Genomic DNA, 25,245 nt, shown 5'->3' on the forward strand with positions numbered 1-25,245 from the left:
GCACTTATTAGGCACATTTTTCAGAATTTTTTAACTGAGCAGCAATTAACACATGTAATGTTGTGTATTGAGAGAGTGAAAAATGCTAAAAGATGAAGCAATGTTTCCTGTTCTCTGAATCAAACTCCTGAGTTCTCACACTTAATCACATCCAATCCACATAAAGTGACAGTGGGAAGAGAAAAGGACAGCAGAGCATGCTACCAAAATGTTACTGCTGAATGTATTCCCCTGGCAAATAGGAAGAGGAGTACTATAGGGCCAAAAAGAACACAGGCTTCCAGATCACACAGAACTGGATGTGAACTCCAGTTCTATAGCTCACAAGCTGTGCAGGTCATGTAACCTCATCTTCTAGGTCACGTGACCTCATCTAAAACACAGCAAACGGTAACTACTTTGCAAGGCTGTTTTAAAGATGAAGTGCAGTGATGTGCACTTAGGACAGACACAGTCCACAGTCTCCTTATCTTCCCCCAGTGATGCCAGTGACAAGAGGGTGAAATCTTTAAAGGAAGAACCCATTTTTCATAAGGAAGGACCTTCTCAAGGTCTCCAAACATTTGCAGAACCCAGTGATACGGATGTTCGCTTAACTTTAATCATTTTAGGAAGAAAGGCACATTGATTTCTTTTTCATATGTGGACCAACGTGCTTCTGATTTGTTTGCTTCCACATGAGAAGCAACTAGCTGGTCAGAAATCACCATCGGCAAAATACGGCAAGTTAATACAAAATAGTACCAATCTAAAAGCACCAGGCCACTCTCTAAGGAAACAGTTGCATTATTCCAAGCAAATCATTTTATTTGCATGTAAGGGGGAAGCAGCATGGTCTAATCATCATTCATGGCAAGAATGTCGGACTGAACGTCAGGAGTCTCGGCCTTGCCACTTTAAAGGTGACCTTGGACATGTTTTTTAAGATTTAATATTCATTTATTCAACAAATACTTACTGAGTGTCTGTAAGATCCCTGTTCTCATGGAATTTATATTCTAATGGAAGAAGAAAGACATCACATAATAAATAGACAGACAGATAGAGGGGAAGAAGTTAGCAGATAGGGGTAAGTGATTAGAAGAGAAAAATGCTCATAAAATAGGTTGTGACTGGGTGGATGTAGTCATTTTGGAAATGGTGACATTTATGCTAAAATCTGAGGACGTAACTTCTTCCTTTTTGGACATCCACATCCCTCTCTATAAAATGTGACTACTGAACAAGGATGCTTTTGAACGTGTCTTCCAGTTCTAGGAATTTGTGATTTCATGGCTATTAGAGAAGTACTCGTGTGAACACATATTTTTAACATCAAATATTATCCTATATTTAAGAAAATCATTTATGGCAATGAGTCTTAGCTCTGAAGACATTTAAGGTAACAGTAATTCTTCTGTAATGAACTAAATATAGCTTTGCACACTTAACTTTTCCTACTGATCTTTGTCGGAGCTCTGTCTGACAAGGAAGTGAGTATTTTGTTGATGTTTTGGCAAATGAAGCCAAGCTGGCCTCTGATGAGAAGGGCTAATGTATCCTTCCATGCATAAATGAATTTGTAATGAGGTTAGAAGTTGTCTTAAACTAATTCTTTCTGTTGATCACTTACAACCACAAATTCAGACAGACTGAAATTTTACGAAGTGAAATGAAACTCTAAGCCACATGTTCTTTTTTACATAAAAACAGAAAAAAAAATTGAGGTGATGGGGTATGAAATTTTTTAAGGAAACATCAGTATTTTGACCCATATTTTTCATGTACCAGTTAACTAGAAAATTACAAAACCTGAAAAACTCAGATAAATTGTACCAAGGGAATTAACACATTACATTCATTCCCCTCCCCCTCTACCTTCCTCCCTCCCCTCTGTCTCCCTGCTGCTCACCAAGCTGGGGCATATTTCTGGGACGGAAACGAAGGCCTTTCAAGCTGTTGAAAAATGAGGGCCCGTATTCTGCAGGAGCTGGCTGGTTTCCCAGCAACACACTGATTAGCGGGATCACTACTTTGGGCACCTTGAGGATAATTAAATATTAAGTCCCTATTTGATGTATGCAAAGTCTGCCTAAGAGGATTACCAGCCTCAGTGAAGGTAGCAGTCCCACGTTTTCTGGTAATTGAACGTTGCAATGTCATTGCCTATTCTTATCTTTACACTGTAAGACTGTCTCTATCCTTAATATTACCTTTGAGGATGGAGAAGGAGATAGGGAGAAATTAAGAAAATGAGAGCCTGTGCAATCAACACTTTGGGGTCTTCTAGGTGTTTGGGATATGGAGATGAAGACGACCTCTGTCGAAGAAATGACAGAGGTGAGCAAACCATCCTGACTCCTCTGGTTCAAGGCTCCATTTTACATACCAAGCAGCCAAGGCTCACAGTTTAAGAATCTTCTCCGAGATCATAAACAACAGTGGAGGGAGGATGGAGACACATGCATATGATTTGTCCCCCAGCGCGCCAATCTTTCTACTGGTCTAGTGAGAGATAACATAGTTTTTTAAAAACAGTAATGAAGACTACCTCAAATTTAAACTATGGGCATAGTTCTACAGCATTCCAGAGGTTGTTGCTACTTCCATTCTGATGTTACAAATTTTTTGCATTCATTTTCTAAATAGCAAACAGCTATTTTATAAGGCAGCGTTCCCCTACCAAATTCACTTGCCCTCCAAAATAGATCTGAATAAGCAAGGCGAGGCTGACATAGAAAACTTAACTTTTAAAGGAGGAGAAGGAGGAGACACTCAGTGATTTAATTTATTTTGAAGAAGTCTACAAACGAATAACATAATTAAGCCATTATGGTAGTTTTTTTTTTTAATTGAAGCATAGTTGACTTGCAGTGTTGTATTAGTTTGAAGTGTATGACATAATGATTTGCTATTTTTATAGATTATACTCCATATACAGTTATTATAAAATATTGGCTATATTCCCTGTGTTGTACATTACATCCTTGTAACTTATTTGTTTTATACCTAATAGCTTGTACCTCTTAATCCCCTCCACTTACCTTGCCCTCTCCCTACCGCTCTCCCCTCCGGCAGCCATTAGCTTGTTCTCTGTACCTATGAGTCTGTTTCTGTTTTGTAATATCCATTTGTTTTATTTTTTTAGATTTCACACAAAAGTGACAACACACACTGTTTGTCGTTCTCTGACTTACTGGGTTGGCCAAAAAGTTCATTCAGGTTTTTTGTTCCATCTTACAGCAAAAGGCCAAAATTCAACCTTTTTGGCCAACCTAATATTTCACTAAGCATAATACCCTCCAGATCCATCTGTGATGCTGTAAATGGCAAGATTCCATTCTTTTGTATGGCCTAGTAATATGCCACTGGAGATATATATCTGTATATCTATATATCTCACATTTTCTTTATCCATTCAACTGTTGACAGACACTTAGGCTACTTCCATATCTTGGTTATTGTAATCAGTGCTGTTATGGACGCTGACATGTATGTATCTTTTCGAATTAGTATTTTCATTCTTTTTGGATATACACCCAGGAGTGGAACTGCAGGATCATATGGTAGTTCCATTTTTAATTTTTTGAGGAACCCCCCTACTGCTTTCTATAGTGGCTGCCCCAGTTTACACACCCACCAACAGTGTGCTAGAGTTCTCTTTTCTCCACATCCTTACCAGCCACATGGAAAAAAATGAAATTAGAACATTTTCTCACAACTTATACAAAAATAAACTCAAAATGGATTAAAGACCTAAATGTATGGTAGTTTCCTTATTTCTACTACCAAATACGTTAAGAAACTCAGATCGTTAGCTTCCAAGGACCAGGAAATTGTTCTTATACAGAGGGAGAGTAGGAGGAGGTAGAAAATGTAAAAAGCGAAGGAGACAGGAGATGACTTTTACTAAAGTCAAGAGACACCCTGGAGAGATGTTTGTTGAGGGCCTGAAAAGCTCACAGCACCAGAGGAAACACTGGCCAAACGAGAAGCAACACGCAGACTTTGCAAATGAGAGACAACAGTGTGTATTCAGTGAAATTAAGGTCAAGTCAGCTTAGAAAAGTACATGGAAAAGGAGTCTTAACAAAGCTAAGCTCCCTTAAATACTGTCTTTGGAACAAGTTCAGCTAAGATGAAATTAAAATCTGAGAAATAGCCAGAAGTCACTGAAGTCATCTAAAAGCTGCAACTTGTTCTCTGAATAACTGGAACATCAAGGAAAACTCAAAAGAAGAAATAGTGGTTATACTTATATTATTTCTGAAGTGTTGAGACCCAAATATCAGAGTGTATGTTCTAATGTGTCAACACAACAGGTAAGATGGATATTTTCCTCTTTTCCCAGTTTCCACATTGCTTCATAACATTTCCGGTGCAGAGATCTGACATGAAGTGAGGCTCCAGCCACAGAAGCCGGCCTCATCGTCCTGCCAGGACAGAGGCATCAAGGAAGATGCAACTGAAAAAGGCTGAGAACTTGAAAAATGGAGGTTCTGTCAGAAAAGTACATAAAAGTCAGAGCGCTCATTTGTTTCAGGATGAGTCAGAACTTAAGGTTCCACACGGCAAAAATAACGTGACCTAGTTTGGCGCTTACCTCCGAGATGCTTTGGGGACCTTCGGGTCTGTTGAAAACAAGCACACCTCGAGCACTCACTATGCCAGGGGCCTGGAGTATATGTCATAGCCCATTGCATTAGTGTTCACAGACTGCTCCTGAAAAAGTCTGTTAGTGGTCTCTTGATGCAATTCAAAGCGAAATGCTGAGACTAAATAATGTGATATGGTCATGATGCTTCAGAGAGTATTATTCAGGTATTAGTGACTTTTAATACAATCCATTTCAGCAATGTGGCAAGATTAGAGAATCTTTGATAAGTCCATCTTGTTTGAATCTCAAATTCCCTAACTCTGAAGAATAGATAACAGTATTTACCTGTTTCTCTCACAGAGGGAAATAAGAATATGTGAGGTAATTCTAAAGATGCTCTGAGAGGAGTCTCGAGATATCCTTAATATTTGGTTTTTTCTAAAAAGAAGTTCATTGCTCTTTAAATGAAATAATAAGGAAACAAACAGAAATGATAAAGCAGAGCTTTAAAATTAGAAGGTCAATTGAGTTGGAATCAGACTTCCAGGAAACTCTTTTGCAGACTAGATTAACCTAGGAAGTCTTATTTTCTAACTTTTATTGGCCTGTAGTCTACTCTGCAAGCTAAAGCGCTTGATTAAGTGCTGACTCTTAGATCCTATGCTTTCAGGACGCATCAGTTGAGAATCTAAGCCAAAATTCAACAGCCACCGTATTGCGATTTAGGAATTGGCATTTCCACTTACTCAATCAACAAGCATTTAAGCTCTGAACGTGTGCACAGCGTACTTAGAGGGATTTGAAAAATGATAGGTATATCCTCCAGGGTTTCTGTTTTCAGGTAGTGGGGAGACAAAATTTTTAGTAGTAGTAGTAACAGCAGTAATAATAATAATAATAGATCAAATGTGTGGACCTCAAGGTTCAATGAATTACGTTTGAAATGGTCAGGGAAGGGTCCAGACAGGTGATGGACTGAGTGAGCCCTGAAGGATGATACGGAGGAACCAAGATCTCGTGTGCCTGCTGCATTTTGTCTGTGTGTGTACAGAAGAGAAGGGACGGCATAACAGTGCCTGGGCAGAGCATAAAAGAAATGAAATAGCTATACTGCATGCTGAATTTCCACTTAGATCTGCATTTCTCCAGGGAAAGGGTGAGCTGCCATAATTAACTGATACTACGAAAAATCCTGACTGTACCCTATGAAGAGAAAAATTAGATACACGTTAGGTGACTGAGGCATCATCTACTATGCATATTCAAACACACGGAAAAATAAAAACAAAATCTGTTGCACGTATTTAACTACTACAAAGTTGGACTGATGAACACACCGGGAAGTTTGCATTAGCAAGCTGATTGCTCACCTGAAGGTGGTTTAAAGTAATCAAGAAATAGCAGTCAGATGCTCCCTTACCTGTCTCTGGGGCCAAGTGGCTTTGAGGATGGCCTCCGTTCTAAAGAACACAAGGAGCCTGCCATCCTCCTCGGTCAGGTGAAATGACTGTTCCAGAATCTGCAGCACTTGAATGCGGGGCCTCACGGGCCAGGCGTCGTCAGCACAGTAAGGCCGCAGCCACTCCAGCAGGTCCTCAGAGGACACCAGCTCTTCTCTGCAAAATCAAGGGTTAGATTAAAAAGAAAAAAAAAAAGACTTAGTAGTTTCTAATTCCAGTAATCAAATGTGGTGACTGATCTAAACAACTGTTTGTTGGGTGACTTTATTTTTTTTCCTACTGCGAGGAAAAATATAGGTTTTAAATGGCTTAAAGCAAACCACATTAGGTGTTTAAAACCTATGTAAAATGCATGTGATTTTTAAACAGTATCATATTCAAATGAGTTACAGAAAGCAGATAAACATAATCAATATGTTCTTAGCTACTCCATTTCTTAAGCAAAGTTTATTAAGAGGCACGGCTTATTTCAAAGTTCTATGAAGATGTATGCCCAGTGCCCATCCAGTTCCCAGGGCTTAAAAGACTCCCTTTTTGGGCTTCCCTGGTGGCACAGTGGTTAAGCGTTTGCCTGCTGATACAGGGGACATGGGTTTGTGCCCCAGCCCGGGAAGATCCCCAAATGCCGTGGAGCGGCTAGGCCCGTGAGCCACAGCCGCTGAGCCTGTGCGTCCGGAGCCTGTGCTCCGCAACGGGAGAGGCCACAACAGTGAGAGGCCCGCGTACCGCAAAAAAAAAAAAAAAAAAAAAAAAAAAAAGACTCTCTTTGTATTGAATTGAATCGACAACTAGCTCAATGGGCAAAATTAAAGATTTTCAAATCAAACAGTTTTCAATAGAACACTGCTTTACAGTGATAACTGTTTCTATTGATAATAGTTTACATAGGAGGGTGCTAGAGTCTTGGATAACCAGGTAGGCATCTGGAAAATATCTTTGATTGAAATATTATTTTAGTCTTGGCAAACAAAATAACTCTTGTAATACAATTTTCATGAATGGCTTATCTCATCAACTAGTTAATAACTCTGAATTCAAAGAAAAAGAAAAAAGTATGGCTTATTTCTACTAATGATACTAACAGTGCCAGGCATCATTAGGTAATTTTATATAAACTATTACTAGTCGACAATAACTATACAAAGTAAATATATTTACTTTGTAAATATTTTATTGAAAATTCTTTCAGTTTTATTGAGATATAATTGGCATATAACATTGTATTACTTTAAGGTGTACAACGTCATGATTTATGTATATATACTGCAAAATAATTACCACGGTAAGTTCAGTTAACATCCATCATCTGATATAGTTACAAACTTTTTTTTCTTGAGATGAGAACTTTTAAGATCTCTCTTAGTAACTTCCAAATATATATTGTTAACTATAGTCATCATGCTGTACATGTAAATTCCATTTTATAGATGAGGAAAGGGACTTCATGGAAGTGACAGTGTATGCCCACAACAACTATACTAGTGCAGTATGACCCCAAAGTCCATGTTCTTTCTACTATTTTTCTGTGATAGAATTTAAATAAGGGGTTAGAGTATCAAATTTGATACTACCTTAAAAATAAAATATGAATGTGTGATTATTAAAGAACTGGGAGGTCTAAAAGAATTTGTCGAAGGGGACATTTGTACAACTTTCTATCCAGTACTAGAATCTTTTCATTTATAACCCCAAATGGACCATCTTAGGAAAACAACTTATTTGATGACGATGTCGATGAATTACTACCATCGATGACTGTTAAGAGGTCACTCATACAGAAGCCTCACTTCCACAAGGCCCTAGAGATCCGGGCTAAAGCACTGACTTATATACATTCTTTTATACCCAGATCCTTAGGCTTTCACCAATAAATCACCTACATCAAGTTCCAAATTCCATGAACTAACAAGACCACATAAGATTTTTTTAAAACTTCTGAGAATAAAACTCTACAATACCACTGAGTATTTCTCTCAGTGTGCATTCTATAATATACTTGCCAATACAATTTCAGGGCAATTTAAATTAAAAAAAAAAGTTTGTTATTTGTATTTAGGAATAAAATATATTACAAAATGCCATGGACAACTGGTTCAAGCATTTCCTAAATTTACAGACATTTGTTAGTTTTACCTATGAGTGCCACTCTTTATATGTATCAGAAATGTCAAAACTGGGGTGCAAAAGCAGCAGAATGCTATAAATATTTCCTGGATATCTACTACTTGAAAAGCAAACAGACAGTATTGTGTAGTGGAAAGAGTATTATTTTGGAATTTGATGGACCTATGAATCTTTTCCTAACAACTCTCAATAAAAATCATGAATGTCATCATTCCCGTCTTACAGTTAAGTAGACAAAGGTCCTGAAAGTGTGTCTGTTGGAGTCTTTGCAACCAAGATAACTTATATAAAGTACCCAGAATTGTATGTGGCACAGAGGAAGGATTTAATAAACAGCAACCATCATCCGAATGATCATCATCATTTTATTATCAGCATCAACAGAGTACTAGCTTGTACTGGATGATCAGGGATGAACAATTATATGATCTGTGCCTTCAAAGAATTAATAATACAATGAAACAGAAAGATTTCACAAATGACTATTCTCTAAATATTAACATAATATAAATGTGAACAATTGTTTTGAAGAAAGAGTAAAATCAGGGAAGGCTTCACAGAGGACGTGGCCTCTGAACCGGATCACAAAGGGCAAATGGAAGGCACATAAGTGGAAAGGTGGGAAAATATAATCCAGATAAAGAGAAGAGCAAGGGAAAAAAAAAAAGTCCAAGATTTCAAAGGACATAGCATGTTCAGGGAGCAATAAAAGCACAGATGGCTGGGGGTCAATCAGAGGAGACAGCAAAGTGAGGACAGGTCTCCTGACCTGGATAACCAGGAGCTCGCACACAGGCTGAAAAGGTGGCGCACGTTCAAGCTCTGAAAACACAGGCTTTGCAGACATCAGCCCAGATTCAGTTCCCAGAATGACCACTTCCTGACAGCACTACACTGACCAAGAAGTCACGCAACGGTTCTGAGCCTCAGTGTCTTATTTGTAAATTGGAGATAGATAATAACCCCTTACTCGTGGAGTGGTTGAGAATGAAATACATAAAATGAAATAATAAAGCACATAATACATTATCTGGCACATAACGAAGAACTTCAATTAGTGGCAGCAATGATTACTGAGGACATTGGTCTTACCTGGTGTGGAATGGGAATGATGGAGGGTTTCTGAGCAGTGAAATATCATAGTCATGTTAGTGCTTACAGAGGCGTGCAGGCCGGGGCATGCTCAGGCCCTTTTGGTGAGGCCTGCACTGGTCAAATTAAGTGTAATTCAAGAGAAAAGAAGATTAAAGTACATTTTGGGCTTTGAGTCCAAGCCAGTTTCACATAATAAGAAGCTGATATTTTTGACCCTGTCACCCAAGTGCCAAGAGGGGAGCAGGTAGGATGAGCTAGAATGGGAAGAAGCTGGAGTCATGAAGAGGATGGAAGTTACGAAAATAATGCAAGACCTGCATACAGTGAACAAGAATGAAAATTGTTAATAATAAAAACTATGAAAGCTTACTGTGTGCCATGAATTACATCACTTCATCGTCACTATCTTTTTCATGTATTCTGTTATCATCTCGTTTGTGGATAAGGAAGTAACCAAAGAGACGTTTAATAACTTGTCCACAGTCACACAGTAAGTCGTGGAGCCAATATTTGAACTTAGACGATGTTACTGCTTTGTCAATCACTATGCAATGCTACTGAACCAAATGGGGGCAAATTCCAGAACACTGTGGCAGTAGATTAAAATTATTCAGGTACTGATGTGATACAGAGAGATTATTATCATAGCGTTTTCCAAGTCATTAGATTCCTTTTACCTAACAACTTGCTGTGCAGTTGATAACATTGGACATTTTGGAAAAAACTGCTCTAAGTTTTGGTTGATAGTTCAAATACATAATAAAATTACGAAAACTCATTCCTAAAACAGAAACATTGTGCTCTAGAAGCACTATGTTATAGATGAGCTTGGCTATATACTGTGAACATTTGTGCTCAATAAGACTGCACAGAAATGAAAGGCAGCTCTGTAGGAAAAGCTGTCCAGGAAATCGACTAGACAGTATCTCCTAAAGTTTTTAGCTACAAAATAGTTTACATTTTAATTTCAATGTGAGTTTTTAAAATTCGTAGTCTTTCTTATGATTCGGCAAATACACACACACACACATATACAGAGGCAAAGAAAGAAAAACAGAATGTTAGAATTGTGATAGAATGTTAACAATTGGTGAATCAAGGGGAAGAGAATATAGTCATTATTTTTCAATCTTTGCAACTTTTCTGTTGGTTTGAAATCTTTCAAGATAAGCAGGTGGGTAAAAAATAACCAATTGCAACTTCCTTTTTTTAATAAATGTATTTATTTTTGGCTGCGTTGGGTCTTCGTTGCTGCGTGTGGGCTTTCTCTACTTGTGGCGAGCAGGGGCTACTCTTAGCTGCGGTGCACAGGCTTCTCACTGCGGTGGCTTCTGTTGTTGCAGAGCACGGGCTCTAGGCTCACGGGCTTCAGTAGCTATGGCACGCAGGCTCAGTAGTTGTGGCGCACGGGCTTAGTTGCTCCGCGGCATGTGGGATCTTCCCAGACCAGGGCTTGAGCCTGTGTCTCCTGAATTGGCAGGTGGATTCTTAACCACTGCGCCACCAGCGAAGCCCCCAATTATGACTTTTACAATGTAAAAAAAAAAACAAACAGAATGGGAAGGAAAATGATTCCATTTTTATAGCATTTTATGGAGGCAAGGAGAGGGTTTAATGAGCTTAGGAATAAAAAGAGAACATGATTTCAAAACGTTTTTACCTTATTATAAAAGAGATATACAAATGATTTTAAAAAGATGTAAAATAGGTAATAGAGAAAAATATCTCAGTTTCATTGCAAATACACAGACATTTGCTTCTACCTCTTTCCCTATAATGAGGATTTTTGTGGTGGGGGGAGGTTATTGTACTACACAGGGTAATTCAGTACACTATTTTTTTAAAAAAATTAACTACTAAAGGAAACACACACACATTCACACAATCAGTTTTGGCTCAAAAGATAAGGAGTCTTCTGAAATATACGAGTAGTTCTATTAACAGAAAAGAACAAGAGCAGAACAATGACAACAAAACTAGGTTCACTGAATGATTAATTTGAGAATATGATGTTCTACTAGGTAAGTAAGGTAGTATAAGAGGATATTCACAAAACTACAAAGGAACAGAAAAGAAATGCCAACTAAACAAAGGCAATTATTGAATCAAAGAAAAAAGAAAGATTCTGAGAATATTAATAAGCTGGTCCTTTGTATAAGAGTTTGCAGATTCTGTATGGCATAAACGTATGAAGATAACCCAACCTTGAACTTAAATGATTATGGTCTATTAAAAGAGACAGTAAATATGAAAAGCACTTTATATATCATGATGCACTACACAAAATAAAACTGTTCTTATTTGAGAATGGGAGAAGGAAAGACTGCATTCAGACAAGACAAACATAGACCTCTGTGATTTCTTCTAAATATAAATGTCATAGAACTGGAATGCCTGAAGGGAACAGGAGGTCACTCTGTCCAACCTTCTAGATTGAAGTTATAAACCAGCAGCCAGCGTTTTGTACTGGCTTACACAGTATATACCAATGTTTCAAAATTTAGAAATTTTACACAATGAAGATTTACCAGCTCTTCTTTTTTTCTCCCGCTTTATTGAGATATAATTGACATACAGCACTGTCTAAGTTTAAGGTGTACAGCATAATGATTTGACTTACATATATTGTGAAGATTACCATAGTAAGTTTAGTGAAAATCCATCATCTCATATAGATACAAAAAGGAAAAAGAAAAATATGGTTTTTTTTCGTGTGATGAGATCTCTTAGGATCCACTCTCTTAACAACGTAGCTCCCCTTTAAATGCTGGAAGATAAGGACTCACTGGCAGCTGTTTCCCTTAGATAAGGTGTCCTCTGAGCTCTCAAGTACCCCTCTGCCTCCAAACTTCCTACCTTCCCTTAAGCCCCGTCCACCTTGCTCATTTCCATTACCTGCCTGGCCTCAGTAGGAAATGAGTATGCAAACTGATCTGTACCATGCTAGGCTAGATGGAGGGAGAAGGACAGGCAGGTGGGCGGGCCCGGGGCGGAAAGCAAGTAAACGTGAGTGAGCGAACAGTGAGAGACGTAAGTGCCCATATTCTGGGTCGGTCCCTGAACTCAGTTAAGGAACCGATCCACACACTGCGCACACTTTCCTCACTACACATGGAACGGGGTGGAGCAGACATTTCCCAGGACAACGTCTTCTATTCATCAGCTCCCGTGAAACAACTGGGGCACCTGACAAAGAGTAAAAGGGAACTGAAAACAAATGAATGCATAACGTGTTAATGGCATTGCAGTAGTATAAAAAGTGTGATTTTTTTTCAAATAATGATCATAATCAAGTTATATTAAAAGACAAATTCCTACAAAGGCAATAATTTTGGTGTGTGAAGAATTCCAATCTCAAATCTTAACTTTTGGTAAATAAATACTAACAACGTCTTTGTGGCTGCTCTCAAATGTACGCCAATCAGAAAATCTTCTTGAGGTTCGTTCATCAATAGAAACATGGACACATCGCACTGTAATGAGGCAGCTGTGAAGTAATAAATATGGCCTTAGGTGGCCCCAAGGAACACTGCAGTGGTAGAGTGGATCCACCCTCCTGGTTGGCGACCATGGCTTTCAGCAGGGTTCACATCACAGAACAGAGGGCTCATGCACTGGGGGTACTTGGAGATCATCTGATGATTCGCTTTGCCTCACAGAGCGGGAAGAGTAAGAAGAAACTGGATTCAATTTGCTCTAGTGGGCTTTATTTATCTTTTCCATTTTTGGGGGGGGGGTCTTTTGTGTGCTTTAAAAATAATGTGAAGTCCCTAGGTAACTCCAAAGAGCTCAATGAAGCCTGAATGATCTGACACTGTTCAATATACACGAAGCTTTAAGATAGCTGAAGCTGCTACTGTGATTAAGCAGCAATTTAAACAAACAAACAAAGACTCCTAAAATACTCAATAGTTTTGAAGGAAGTCTTTCTCCCTCTTTAAATGGTGCACAGAGGAATTCCTCATTAATTATCTGTTCTCTGAGTGCATTTACTTCTGTACATCCTTTTGAGAATCACTAATATACTGGTTCACACTTGTGGGTCATTTCTGTTAGGAAATTTTTTAAAGGTATATGAAGGCAGGAAGTAGAAAAGGAAATAAGGCCAAGGCAGAAAGAAGGAGGTGGAAGCGGTGAGAAAATGGAGGAAAGTAATGCCTTAAGACCTTGCGAAGTTCAGTCTATGGACTAAGGGGCACTTGGGAGCTGGTTGGAAACGCAGAATCTCAGGCGCTACCTACACCTACCCAAGTAAAATTTGTATTTTAATAAGATCCCTGGGCAATTCCTAAGCAGAAGGACGTTTGAGAAGCACTGCCTTAACAGTCCATTGCAGACTCTTTAATGTCATAAAAAGATGAGATACGGTAAGAGAAATTCACAACATGTCTTTATCTGGGCGACCCCAGACAATCTACAAAACCTGTCTGACCTTCATTTCCTCATCTGTAAAATGGAGATGACAATAATAGTAATATGATAGGGTGGTTCTGAGAACTGAGTGAGTTGTTAAATGAGAATAAGTAATGGATGTTCATTAGATTTTTGGTTTTAAACCGCATCAAGGTATTTTCTTAGTTCCTGGTTTAGTGGGTATATTATTTTAGAACATTATAATTTTAGCTGTTGAATTTTTTGAAACATTTTTTTCCCTAGGCAAACTAATAAACTAATCCTTAACACAAACTAGAAATTTAAAATATACTCTCAAAATGTGATGTTACAGATAAACATAAATACAGGCACACCTCACCTTATCAAACTTCACTTTATCGCACTTTAGACACTGTCTTTTTTTAACAAATTGGTGGCCACCCTGCGTTGAGCAAGTCTACTGATGCCATTTTTCCAAAAGCATTTGCTCAATTCATGTCTCTGTATCACATTTTGGTAATTCTCACAATATTTGAAACTTTTTCATTATTATTATATTTGTTATGGTGATCTGTGATCAGTGATCTTTGATGTTCCTACTGTAATTGTTTTGGCATTTTTTAGCAATAAAGTATTTTTTAATTAAGGTATGCAGAATTTTTTTTAGACACAATGCTTTTTCTGTACAATTAATAGACAACAGTACAGTATAAACATAACTTTTATATAGTCTGAAAAACCAAAAAAATTTGTGTGACTTGCTTTATTGTGATATTCACTTTATTGTGGTGGTCTGGAACCAAACTCAATATCCCTGAGGTACATCTGTAATGGGAGAAAACACACATGCTCATCAAATAAATTTAATAGGCACAAGCCTCTGAATAATTATCGTACTCTCATCTTTAACTGTAGATGTCATAAAAGGTTTTTGTCAGAAACAGACTCACAGACACAGAGGACAGACTAGTGGTTCCCACGTGGGAGTGGGGTGGGGGAGGGATGGATGGGGAGTTTGGGATTAGCAGACGCAAACAATTATATATAGAATGGATAAAAACAAGGTCCTACTGTATAGCACAGGGAACTATATCTAATATCCTGTAATAAACCATAATGGAAAAGAATATGAAAAAGAATACATATATATATATATATATATATATATATATATATATATATATATATATAAAAACGGAATCACTTTGCTGTACACCAGAAACACAACATTGTAAATTAATTATACTTCAAAAAGATAATTTTTTTTTTTTAAAGGTTTTTGACAAAATGGAGCCCGCGTTTTGGCAGAGCTGGAACTCCTGGCTCAGGGTCTCTCCCCTCCACTGCCACGGAGCCGCCCTGGAGCCCCAGGGGAGGGCGGCCTCACTGAGGCTGCTGGCTCTGGAGGGGCCCCACTGGCCAAAGCCGCGACCGTCCTGGGGACCGCAGGCCAGTTCCCTGAAACGTGGACCTCGAAGGCCACCTTTATACACACAAAGAAAGGGTTTTTCCATTTGGAAGCCAACATGTCAGAGTAGACGCGCCACCCTGAGGGCACTCTCAGAAGGCCTACTGGCTCCCGGGCCCACCAGGAAAGAGCAGCTTCGGCCCAGGTTCGGCAGCGCCGGAGGAGGGTGGGGAGAGAACCATGTGAATGAGCTCCGGAGTCTGAGTGCAGCACAGTTTTCTGAAGAAGCAGGATGCTGATCTAGACGTGGAAAAAGACCAGTCGAGCAGCTCTATTAGAAGACGTGTGGTATATATGAAGTTTGTGATCCGTGGGGGAAATTTTGTCAGGTGGCTGACAGGGTCTTGGTGCTCCGGCCGGGTGTCAGGCCTCAGCCTCTGAGGTGGGAGAGCCAAATTCAGGACACTGGACCACCAGAGACCACCCGGCCCCACGTAATATCAATCGTCGAGAGCTCTCCCAGAGATCTCTGTCGCAACACTAAGACCCAGCTCCACTCAACCGCCAGCAAATTCCAGTGCTGGACGCCCTATGATGCCAAACAACTAGCAAGACAGGAACACAACCCCACCCATTAGCAGAGAGGCTGCCTAAAATCATCACAAGGTCACAGACACCCCAAAACACACCACCGGATGCGGTCCTGCCCACCAGAAAGACAAGATCCAGCCCCACCCACAGGCACCAGTCCCCTCAACCAGGAAGATTACAAAAGCCACTGAACCAACTTCACCCACTGGGGGCAGACACCAAAACCAATGGAAACTATGAACCTGCAGCCTGTGGAAAGGAGACCCCAAACACAGTAAGTTAAACAAAATGAGAAGACAGAGAAATATGCAGCAGATGAAGGAGCAAGGTAAAAACCCACCAGACCAAACAAAGGAAGAGGAGATAGGCAGTCCACCTGGAAAAGAATTCAGAGTAATGATAGTAAAGAGGATCCAAAATCTTGGAAATAGAACAGAGAAAATATAAGAAACGTTTAAAAAGGCCCCAGAAGAACTAAAGAACAAACAAACAATGATGAACAACCCAGTAAATGAAATTAAAAATTCTCTAGAAGGAATCAATAGCAGAATAACTGAGGCAGAAGAACGGATAAGTGACCTGGAAGATAAAATAGTGGAAATAACTACCGCAGAGCAGAATAAAGAAAAGAGAATGAAAAGAATTAAGGACAGTCTCAGAGACCTCTGGGACAATATTAAACGTACCAACATTCGAATTATAGGGGTTCCAGAAGAAGAAGAAAAAAAGAAAGGTTCTAAGAAAATATTTGAAGAGATTATAATTGAAAAGTTCCCTAACATGGGAAAGGAAATAGTCAGTCAAGTTCAGGAGGCACAGAGAAGTCCCATACAGGATAAATGCAAGGAGAAACACGCCAAGACACATATTAATCAAACTATCAAAAATTAAATACAAATAAAAGATATTAAAAGCAGCAAGGGAAAAGCAACAAATAATATACAAGGGAATCCCCATAAGGTTAACAGTTGATCTTTCAGGAGAAAATCTGCAAGCCAGAAGAGAGTGATAGGACATATTTAAAGTGATGAAAGGGAAGAACCTACAACCAAGATTACTCTACCCAGCAAGGATCTCATTCAGATTCGACAGAGAAATCAAAAGCTTTACAGACAAGCAAAAGCTAAGAGACTTCAGCACCATCAAACCAGGTCTACAACAAATGCTAAAGGAACTTCTCTAGGCAGGAAACACGAGAGAAGGAAAAGACCTATGAAAACAAGAGGGAGGAGGTATGGGGATATATGTATATGTATAGCTGATTCACTGTTATAAAGAAAAAACTAACACACCATTGTAAAGCAATTATACTCCAATAGAGATGTTAAAAAAAAACCAAAATAATTAAGAAAAAAGTAATAGGAACATACATATTGATAATTACCTTAAATGTAAATGGATTAAATGCTCCAACCAAAAGACAGAGACTGGCTGAATGGACAGAAAAACAATAGCTATATATATATGCTGTCTAGAAGAGACCCACTTCAGACCTAGGGACACATATAGACTGAAAGTGAGGGGATGGAAAAAGTTATTTCATGCAAATGGAAATCAAAAGAAAGCTGGAGTAGCAAGTCTCATATCAGACAAAATAGACTTTAAAATAAAGACTATTACAAGAGACAAAGAAGGACACTACATAATGATCAAGGGATCAATCCAAGAAGAAGATATAACAATTGTAAACATTTATGCACCCAACATAGGAGCACCTCAATACATAAGGCACATGCTAACAGCCATAAAAGGGGAAATTGACAGTAGCACAATAATAGTAGGGGACTTTAACACCCCAGTTTCACCAATGGACAGATCAACCAAAATGAAAATAAATAAGGAAACAAAAGCTTTAAATGTTTCATTAAATAAGATGGACTTAATTGATATTTACAGGACACTCCATCCCAAAACAAGAGAATACACTTTCTTCTAAAGTGCTCATGGAACATTCTCCAGGATAGAGCATATCTTGGGTCACAAATCAAGCCTTGGTAAATTTAAGAAAATTGAAATAGTATCAAGTATCTTTTCTGACCACAACACTATGAGACTAGATATCAATTACAGGAAAAAAAACTGTAAAAAATACAAACACGTGGAAGCTAAACAACACACTACTAAATAACCAAGAGATCACTGAAGAAATCAAAGAGGAAATCAAAACATACTTAGAAAAAAAGACAATGGAGACACGACAACCCAAAACCTATGGGATGCAGCAAAAGTAATTCTAAGAGGGAAGTTTATAGCAATACAATCCTACCTCAAGAGACAAGAAGCATCTCAAATAAACAACCTAACCTTACACCTAAAGCAATTAGAGAAAGAAGAACAAAGTTCTTCTAACCCGAAGTTAGCAGAAAGAAAGAAATCATAAAGATCAGATCAAAAAAAATGAAAAAGAAATGAAGGAAACGATAGCAAAGATCAATAAAACTAAAATCCGGTTCTTTGAGAAGATACACAAAATTGATAACCCATTAGCCAGACTCATCAAGAAAAAAGGGAGAAGAAAATCAATAGAATTAGAAATGAAAAAGGAGAACTAACACTGCAGAAATACAAAGGATGATAAGAGATTACTACAAGCAACTATATGCCAATAAAATGGACAACCAGGAAGAAATGGACAAATTCTTAGAAAAGCACAACTTTCTGACAGTGAACCAGGAAGAAGTAGAAAATATAAACAGACCAATCACAAGCACTGAAATTGAGACTGTGATTAAAAGTCTTCCAACAAACAAAAGCCCAGGACCAGATGCCTTCACAGGCGAATTCTATCAAACATTTAGAGAAGAGCTAACACCTATCTTTCTCAAACTCTTCCAAAATATAGAAGAGGGAGGAACACTCCAAAAATCATTCTACGAGGCCACCATCACCCTGATACCAAAACCAGACAAAGATGTCACAAAGAAAGAAAACTACAGGCCTATATCACTGATGAACATAGACACAAATATCCTCAACAAAATATTAGCAAACAGAATCCAACATAGCACTTAGAAGGATCATACACCATGATCAAGTGGGGTTTATCACAGGAATGCAAGGATTCTTCAATATACACAAATCAATCAATGTGATAAACCATATTAACCAATTGAAGGAGAAAAACCCTATGATCATCTCAGTAGATGCAGAAAAAACTTTCAACAAAATTCAACACCCATTTATGATAAAAACTTTTTAGAAAGTAGGCATAGAGGGAGCCTACCTCAACATAATAAAGGTCATGTATGACAAACCCACAGCCAACATTGTTCTCAGTGGTGAAAAACTGAAACCATTTCCTCTCAGATCAGGAAAAAGACAAGGTTGCCCAGTCTCACCACTCTTATTCAACATAGTTTTGGAAGTTTAGCCACAGCAATCAGAGAAGAAAAAGAAATAAAAGGAACCCAAGTCAATAAATAAGAAGTAAAACTGTCACTGTTTGCAGATGACATGATACTATACATAGAGAATCCTAAAGATACTACCAGAAAACTACTAGAGCTAATCAATGAATTTGGTAGAGTAGCAGGATACAAAATTAATGCACAGAAATCTCTTGCATTCCTATACACTAATGATGAAAAATCTGAAAGGGAAATTAAGGAAACACTCTCATTTATCATTGCAACAAAAAGAATAAAATATCTAGTAATAAACCTACCTAAGGAGACAAAAGACCTGTATGCAGAAAACTATAAGACACTGATGAAAGAAATTAAAGATGATACAAATAGATGGAGAGATATACCATGTTCTTGGATTGGAAGAATCAACATTGTGAAAATGACTCTACTACCCAAAGCAATCTACAGATTCAATGCAATCCCTATCAAAGTACCAATGGCTTTTTTCACAGAACTAGAACAAAACAACTTCACAATTTGTATGGAAACATAAAAGTCCCCAAATAGCCAAAGCAATCTTGAGAAAGAAAAACAGAGCTGGAGGAATCGGGCTCCCAGACTTCAGACTATACTACAAAGCTACAGTAATCAAGACAGTATGGCACTGACACAAAAATAGAAATATAGATCAATGGAACAGGATAGAAAGTCCAGAGATAAACCCACACACCTATGGTCACCTTATCTTTGATAAAAGAGGCAAGAATATACAATGGAGAAAAGATAGCCTCTTCAATAAGTGCTGCTGGGAAAACGGGACAGCTACATGTAAAAGAATAAAATTAGAACATTCCCTAACACCATACACAAAAATAAACTCAAAATGGATTAAAGACCTAAATGTAAGGCCAGACACTATAAAACTCTCAGAGGAAAACATAGGCAGAATACTCTATGACATAAAGCACAGCAAGATCCTTTTTGACCCACCTCCTAGAAATGGAAATAAAAATAAAAACAAATGGGACCCAGTGAAACTTAAAAGCTTTTCATAGCAAAGGAAACCATAAACAAGACGAAAAGACAACCCTCAGATTGGGAGAAAATATTTGCAAATGAAGCAGCTGACAAAGGATTAATCTCCAAAATATAAAAGCAGCTCATGTAGCTCAATATCAAAAAAAACAAACAACCCAATCCAGAAATGGGCAGAAGACTTAAGTAGACATTTCTCTAAAGAAGACATACAGATGGCCAAGAGGCACATGAAAAGCTGCTCATCATCACTAAATATTAGAGAAATGCAAAGCAAAACTGCAGTGAGGTATCACCTCATACTCGTTAGAACGGGCATCATCAAAAAATCTACAAACAACAAATGCTGGAGAGGGTGTGGAGAAAACGGAACCCTCCTGCACTGTTGGTGGGAATGTAAATTGATACAGCCACTATGGAGAACAGTATGGAGGTTCCTTGAAAAACTAAAAATAGAACTACCATTTGACCCAGCAATCCCACTACTGGGCCTATACCCTGAGAAAACCATAATTCAAGAAGAGTCATGTACCACAACGTTCATTGCAGCAGTATTTACAATAACCAGGACATGGAAGCAATCTAAGTGTCCATCGACAGATGAATGGATAAAGAAGATGTGGCACATATATACAAATGGAATATTACTCAGCCATAAAAAGAAACGAAATTGAGTTATTTGTAGTGAGGTGGAGGGACCTAGAGTCTGTCATACAGAGTGAAGTAAGTCAGAAAAAGAAAAACAAATACTGTATGCTAATGCATATATATGGAATCTAAAAAAAAAAAAAAAGGTTCTGATGGACCTAGGGGCAGGACAGGAATAAAGATGCAGATGTAGAGAATGGACTTGAGGACACGGGGAGGGGGAAGGGTAAGCTGGGACAAAGTGAGAGAGTGGCATGGACATATATACACTACCAAATGTAAAATAGATAGCTAGTGGGAAGCAGCTGCAAAGCACAGGGAGATCAGCTCGGTGCTTTGTGACCACCTAGAGTGGTGGGAGGGGGACGCAAGAGGGAGGGGATATGGGGATATATGTTTATGTATAGCTGATTCACTTTGTTATACAGCAGAAAGTAACACAACATTGTAAAGCAATTATACTCCATAAAGATATAAAAAAAAAGTTTTCTGACACTATTTCAAATCCCTAGAAGACTTAACCCTGATATCTAGAAGCAAGAATGTGGCTACACTTAAAAGGACGTCTGCCTGGACAGGTGGCTGCTGGCTCCACTGGTACCTGCCTGGGTGCTGTGGTTTTACGTCGTTTACCCTTAGCACAGGCAGAAAGAGGGAAAGGGGGCTTCACGGGAGAGGCGGGAGCTGCAGTTAAAAGGTAGATGATATCGGTACCAATATAAAAAGTCAAAGGAGGACATGCTGATGAAGGCATAAACTGTCTAAAAATTAAACACAAGACTGGACTCTTGGTGGTACCCATTAATACACACACCATAATTCTGACTTTTCAATCTCTCTGCCAGGAATATTATGGGATGGTGTATGCCTCACCTAAGAGCACATGCATATATGTGTGTGTGTGCGCGCATGCACGCGCGTGTGTGTTTGTGACAGCTGACAATGTATATGAAGAGAGACGATTTGCCGTTTAAACAGATGCCATAGTGGGCAATGCGTGTTCACATTACAGGGCTGGGACTGAGGGAGGGTTGGGGCATACACGCCTGGCGTGGCCTCCTAGAGGGTTAGTCAGTCATGTCAGACCAAGTAACGAGCAAGTGACCCAAGAGCATTACTCTATCTTTATTTATTTGATTTTTTAAATTGAAGTACAGTTGATTTACAATGTTGTGTTAGTTTCAGGTGTACAGAAAAATGATTCAGTTATACATACAGTCATATGTTGTTTTTCAGATTCTTTTTCATTATGATTTATCACAGGGTATTGAATATAGTTCCCTGTGCTATACAGTAGGACCTTATTGTTTACCTATTTTACATATAATAGTTTGTATCTGCCAATCCTGGAGCATTACTTTAAAAGAGTTTAAATCCCCATGTCACTCTGAAGACCCCGCTCCCCGGGAACTACCTAGAAAAGACAGAGCGACTCCCCGCTGTGACTCGTGGACACGCTCTCAGGGAGGAGAACTGAAGCCAAGCGTGTCATGTTTAACTGTCCACATTCACAGAACACTTGCCAGGAATAAAAGTTATGACTTTGTCCGTCTTCCTCTTTTTCTTTTTTAAGCGAAAAAAAAAAAAGTTCACTTAAGTTTTTTGTTGTTGTTAAGGAGCCTTTGTTATTCTGTGTCTCTGGGATGAAAAGTAAGATCTTGTTCTGATTCTCCATTCCCCAATGTCTTCCTCTTTGGAAATTGAAGTTTAAAAAAAGTCTGTATTCAAGTGACCCAAGGTGGATTCTTCTGTATATCTGGCTGGAAATTCACTAAGAAAAACACTGCCTTCTAATTTTTTGAGATGTTCCCAGTGGGACAAGACTGAGAGACCCCACTGGAAGGGGCTTAAAGCAGTGCCTGTGGAGATCCCTCTCATCACGTGAGGCCTGGATCCAGGTCCGGGTACCTGACAGCCACTGTGCGACAGCTCACAGGGGAGCGGTGAGCTGAGAACTGACTGATGGGCTGTGACTGGAAGAGCAGCCGCTCAATGGACCCTCTAGAGAGTGGCTGAGGATTTCCCACGCAGCATCTCTGCCCACCCTGCTATCTGCTGCACCTGCCCTGTTGAAGCAGTGTCCCTGCCTGGACCACACCTCCTCCTTCTCGCAGACTCCGATGTCACAGACCAGCTCCAATGCCGCCCCGTGTGGATCGTGCCCTAACTTCCCCGGGCAGAATAAGCCACTCCCTCCACCTTGCTTTCTGCACAGCGCTGACCACTCTGTTGCGTGGTAACTGGGAGCCCAGGCAAGCTGGTCTCCCCTGTAAGACTCTGAGCTCCTCCTACCCAGAACTAACTGTTCATGACTGAGCACGGAACATGACACACACTAAACGTGCAGAACAGTGACATTTCTTTTTAGAATAAGAAGCCCATGTTAGCCACAGCTGTGGCTTCCTTACCATTTAAAGACCCACAAGCGAGGGAGTTTAGAGAAAACGTGCAAAGTAAAAGGCACAGTAAGTCAACGGCCCTGCTGGCCATGTTTGCCAGACCCAGCCATACGGCTTATCCTATGTTCTTTCACTCAAACCGCGGGCCCAAAGCGATGCGTGGAGACATTCTGTAAAGGTATCTGAGCCCTAAATTATGACGCAGGGACAGACCGGACTCCTGGCTCTATTTCCTAGGCCTCTGACTCTGGGCAAGTCAACTCCTCTCTCCCAGACTTTCTCTCCTCATCTGAGAATGGCAACCACATATGCAGGCGTCAAAAATCATAACCACTAAATCTACAAAGATCAATGGAAAGAGTTCCAATAGCAAGTAACTAAACCAGAAGAGAGAAGTGTTCATACATTTTGATCGAAATCGTGTAAAAATGTATCTGTACCTGAACAATAACTGGAAGGCAATATGCAAATAAAAACAACATTACTGAATGAACTATGAGGGGGTTTCTCAAATACGCTTCATTATTATTGTATCAAAGAAAATTGGGGTGAGGCCTTACAGGGTTGCCATGGATATCAGACATAGGAAAGATCTTCGTCAACTCTGGGAAATACATAACTGTCATTCTGCTGTTGTTGTTATTCCTACTACTGCTACCAGTGCACCTGAATGAAAGATTCTTTCTTAAAATGGTTTGGAGACACACACATTCCTAGACTTATAAAGCCTCTACGCTCTCAGTCCTCAGACAGCACAGATTTAACATATATAAAGGTTTTAAAAAATAACATATACACTCTAGGAGTTTCCATACTTAATCAGTACAGTTAACCTCCTGGAGATGTAAACCTCTGCTCTCCTAAGAAGCAGAGCAGGTTCCTCTCCCTGGCCACCCTCAGAAGGAGGTGGGAAGAGACCACACTCTCTGAGGCCAGCAAGGCCCAGGAGAGAAGGAGAGGGTCCTGTTGGAGCTGATGGGCTAAGAGTACAGCTGGGAAATCGCATCTCCAGAAATTCCTCAGCTCTTCCTTCAGAACCGCCTAGAAAAGATGCTTATTCACGGAAGCTTCATAAACAGGGATATTAAAAGTAATCCTAGGACTCCAAGGAACGCCATTCAGTGAGACCCACAAACTGCTCCAGCCTTACCCTTTGTCGACACTGGCGTGGACGGCTGCAACAACCCCTTCTAGGACGCGGAGAGGGTCCGCCGGCCCCCCGAGGTCAGCACTGCCTCCGCTGCGAAGGGAGAGACAGAGAGAGGAACGGAATCAGAACAGGATGGCTCAAGCCTCAGAAACAAGTGGACATTTACACTCGGATGAATCCAGCTGGATCTCGGCACAGCATATACCGCCAGCTCACAGTCGTTCGTGGTATATGCAGCCCACAAGGGTATCAAGTCCTATACTGTGTGCTAAGGATGTGGAGATGAAACCTCTGCCCTTAAAGAGCTCACAGTCTAATACAGGCTTGTTTTCCTACCAAGAGAGTAGAGGAAAAGGGGGAAAAAAGAAGGAAAAAGACAGAGTAAGAAAATCTACTTGCCTTCTGTCATCCAAAAATTCAAAGATATACTCAATGGGCATTAAAAATAAGAGCTACTTTAAGCATTAAGTATATAATAATCTAAATTCTCTAGCTGGCCTTTTTTTCAAAACACTAACGTTTACATGGTACTTACTAGGTAGCAGGCACTGCTAAGTGCTTCACATACATCCTGACAGTTAATAATCTCAACAGCCCGTGAGACAGGCCCTATTATGCCCATTCTACAAATGCGTATGTCTGGAACTCTACTGAATTCTGAAAACGTAACAGAGGAAAGAGAAGTTTTAGATGAGTTTTTGAATAGTTTGTTATATGATTTAAACCAACTGCTGCTGTATGTTCATCCCTTTGTCATTTTATGCCTACTAAATTTCACTAACTTTCTAAAACGTAAATGTTATGGACATAGTCAATAGCAATTTGTTTTCCTTTGAAAAAGAGGTAGGTGAACTGAAGTTCCCCTTCCCCTGACTACTGAAAGATTTAACTCATTTTTATTGAATGTCTCCTGTACACTAAGTCTAACATTTATTAGATCAGAACAAAATCTTCAGTAGTAGAACTGGGCACAGGAAAAAAGAAAGGAGTATAATTTATGTCAGAATTTTATAGACATAAAAATATATCATATTTTAA

The 25,245-nt window shown here is 39.3% G+C and overlaps 1 protein-coding gene across 2 annotated transcripts in view; it reads right to left on the reverse strand.

Moving 5' to 3' along the window:
* The window catches only part of NBAS (NBAS subunit of NRZ tethering complex), a 341,832-nt gene that overhangs the window by 41,821 nt on the left and 274,766 nt on the right, over positions 1-25,245 (reverse strand). For both annotated transcript variants that reach the window (XM_082672572.1, XM_082672571.1), the window contains 2 exons: positions 24,208-24,297; positions 5,997-6,192 (listed from right to left, as the gene is read on the reverse strand). In XM_082672572.1, coding sequence (XP_082528698.1) covers positions 5,997-6,192; positions 24,208-24,297 — 286 coding nt within the window. The remainder of the gene's footprint in view (positions 1-5,996; positions 6,193-24,207; positions 24,298-25,245) is intronic.

The sequence above is a fragment of the Grampus griseus genome (genome assembly GCF_964374135.1).
Source record: "Grampus griseus genome assembly, chromosome: 15".
In the NCBI taxonomy this organism is placed as follows: Eukaryota; Metazoa; Chordata; class Mammalia; order Artiodactyla; family Delphinidae; genus Grampus; species Grampus griseus.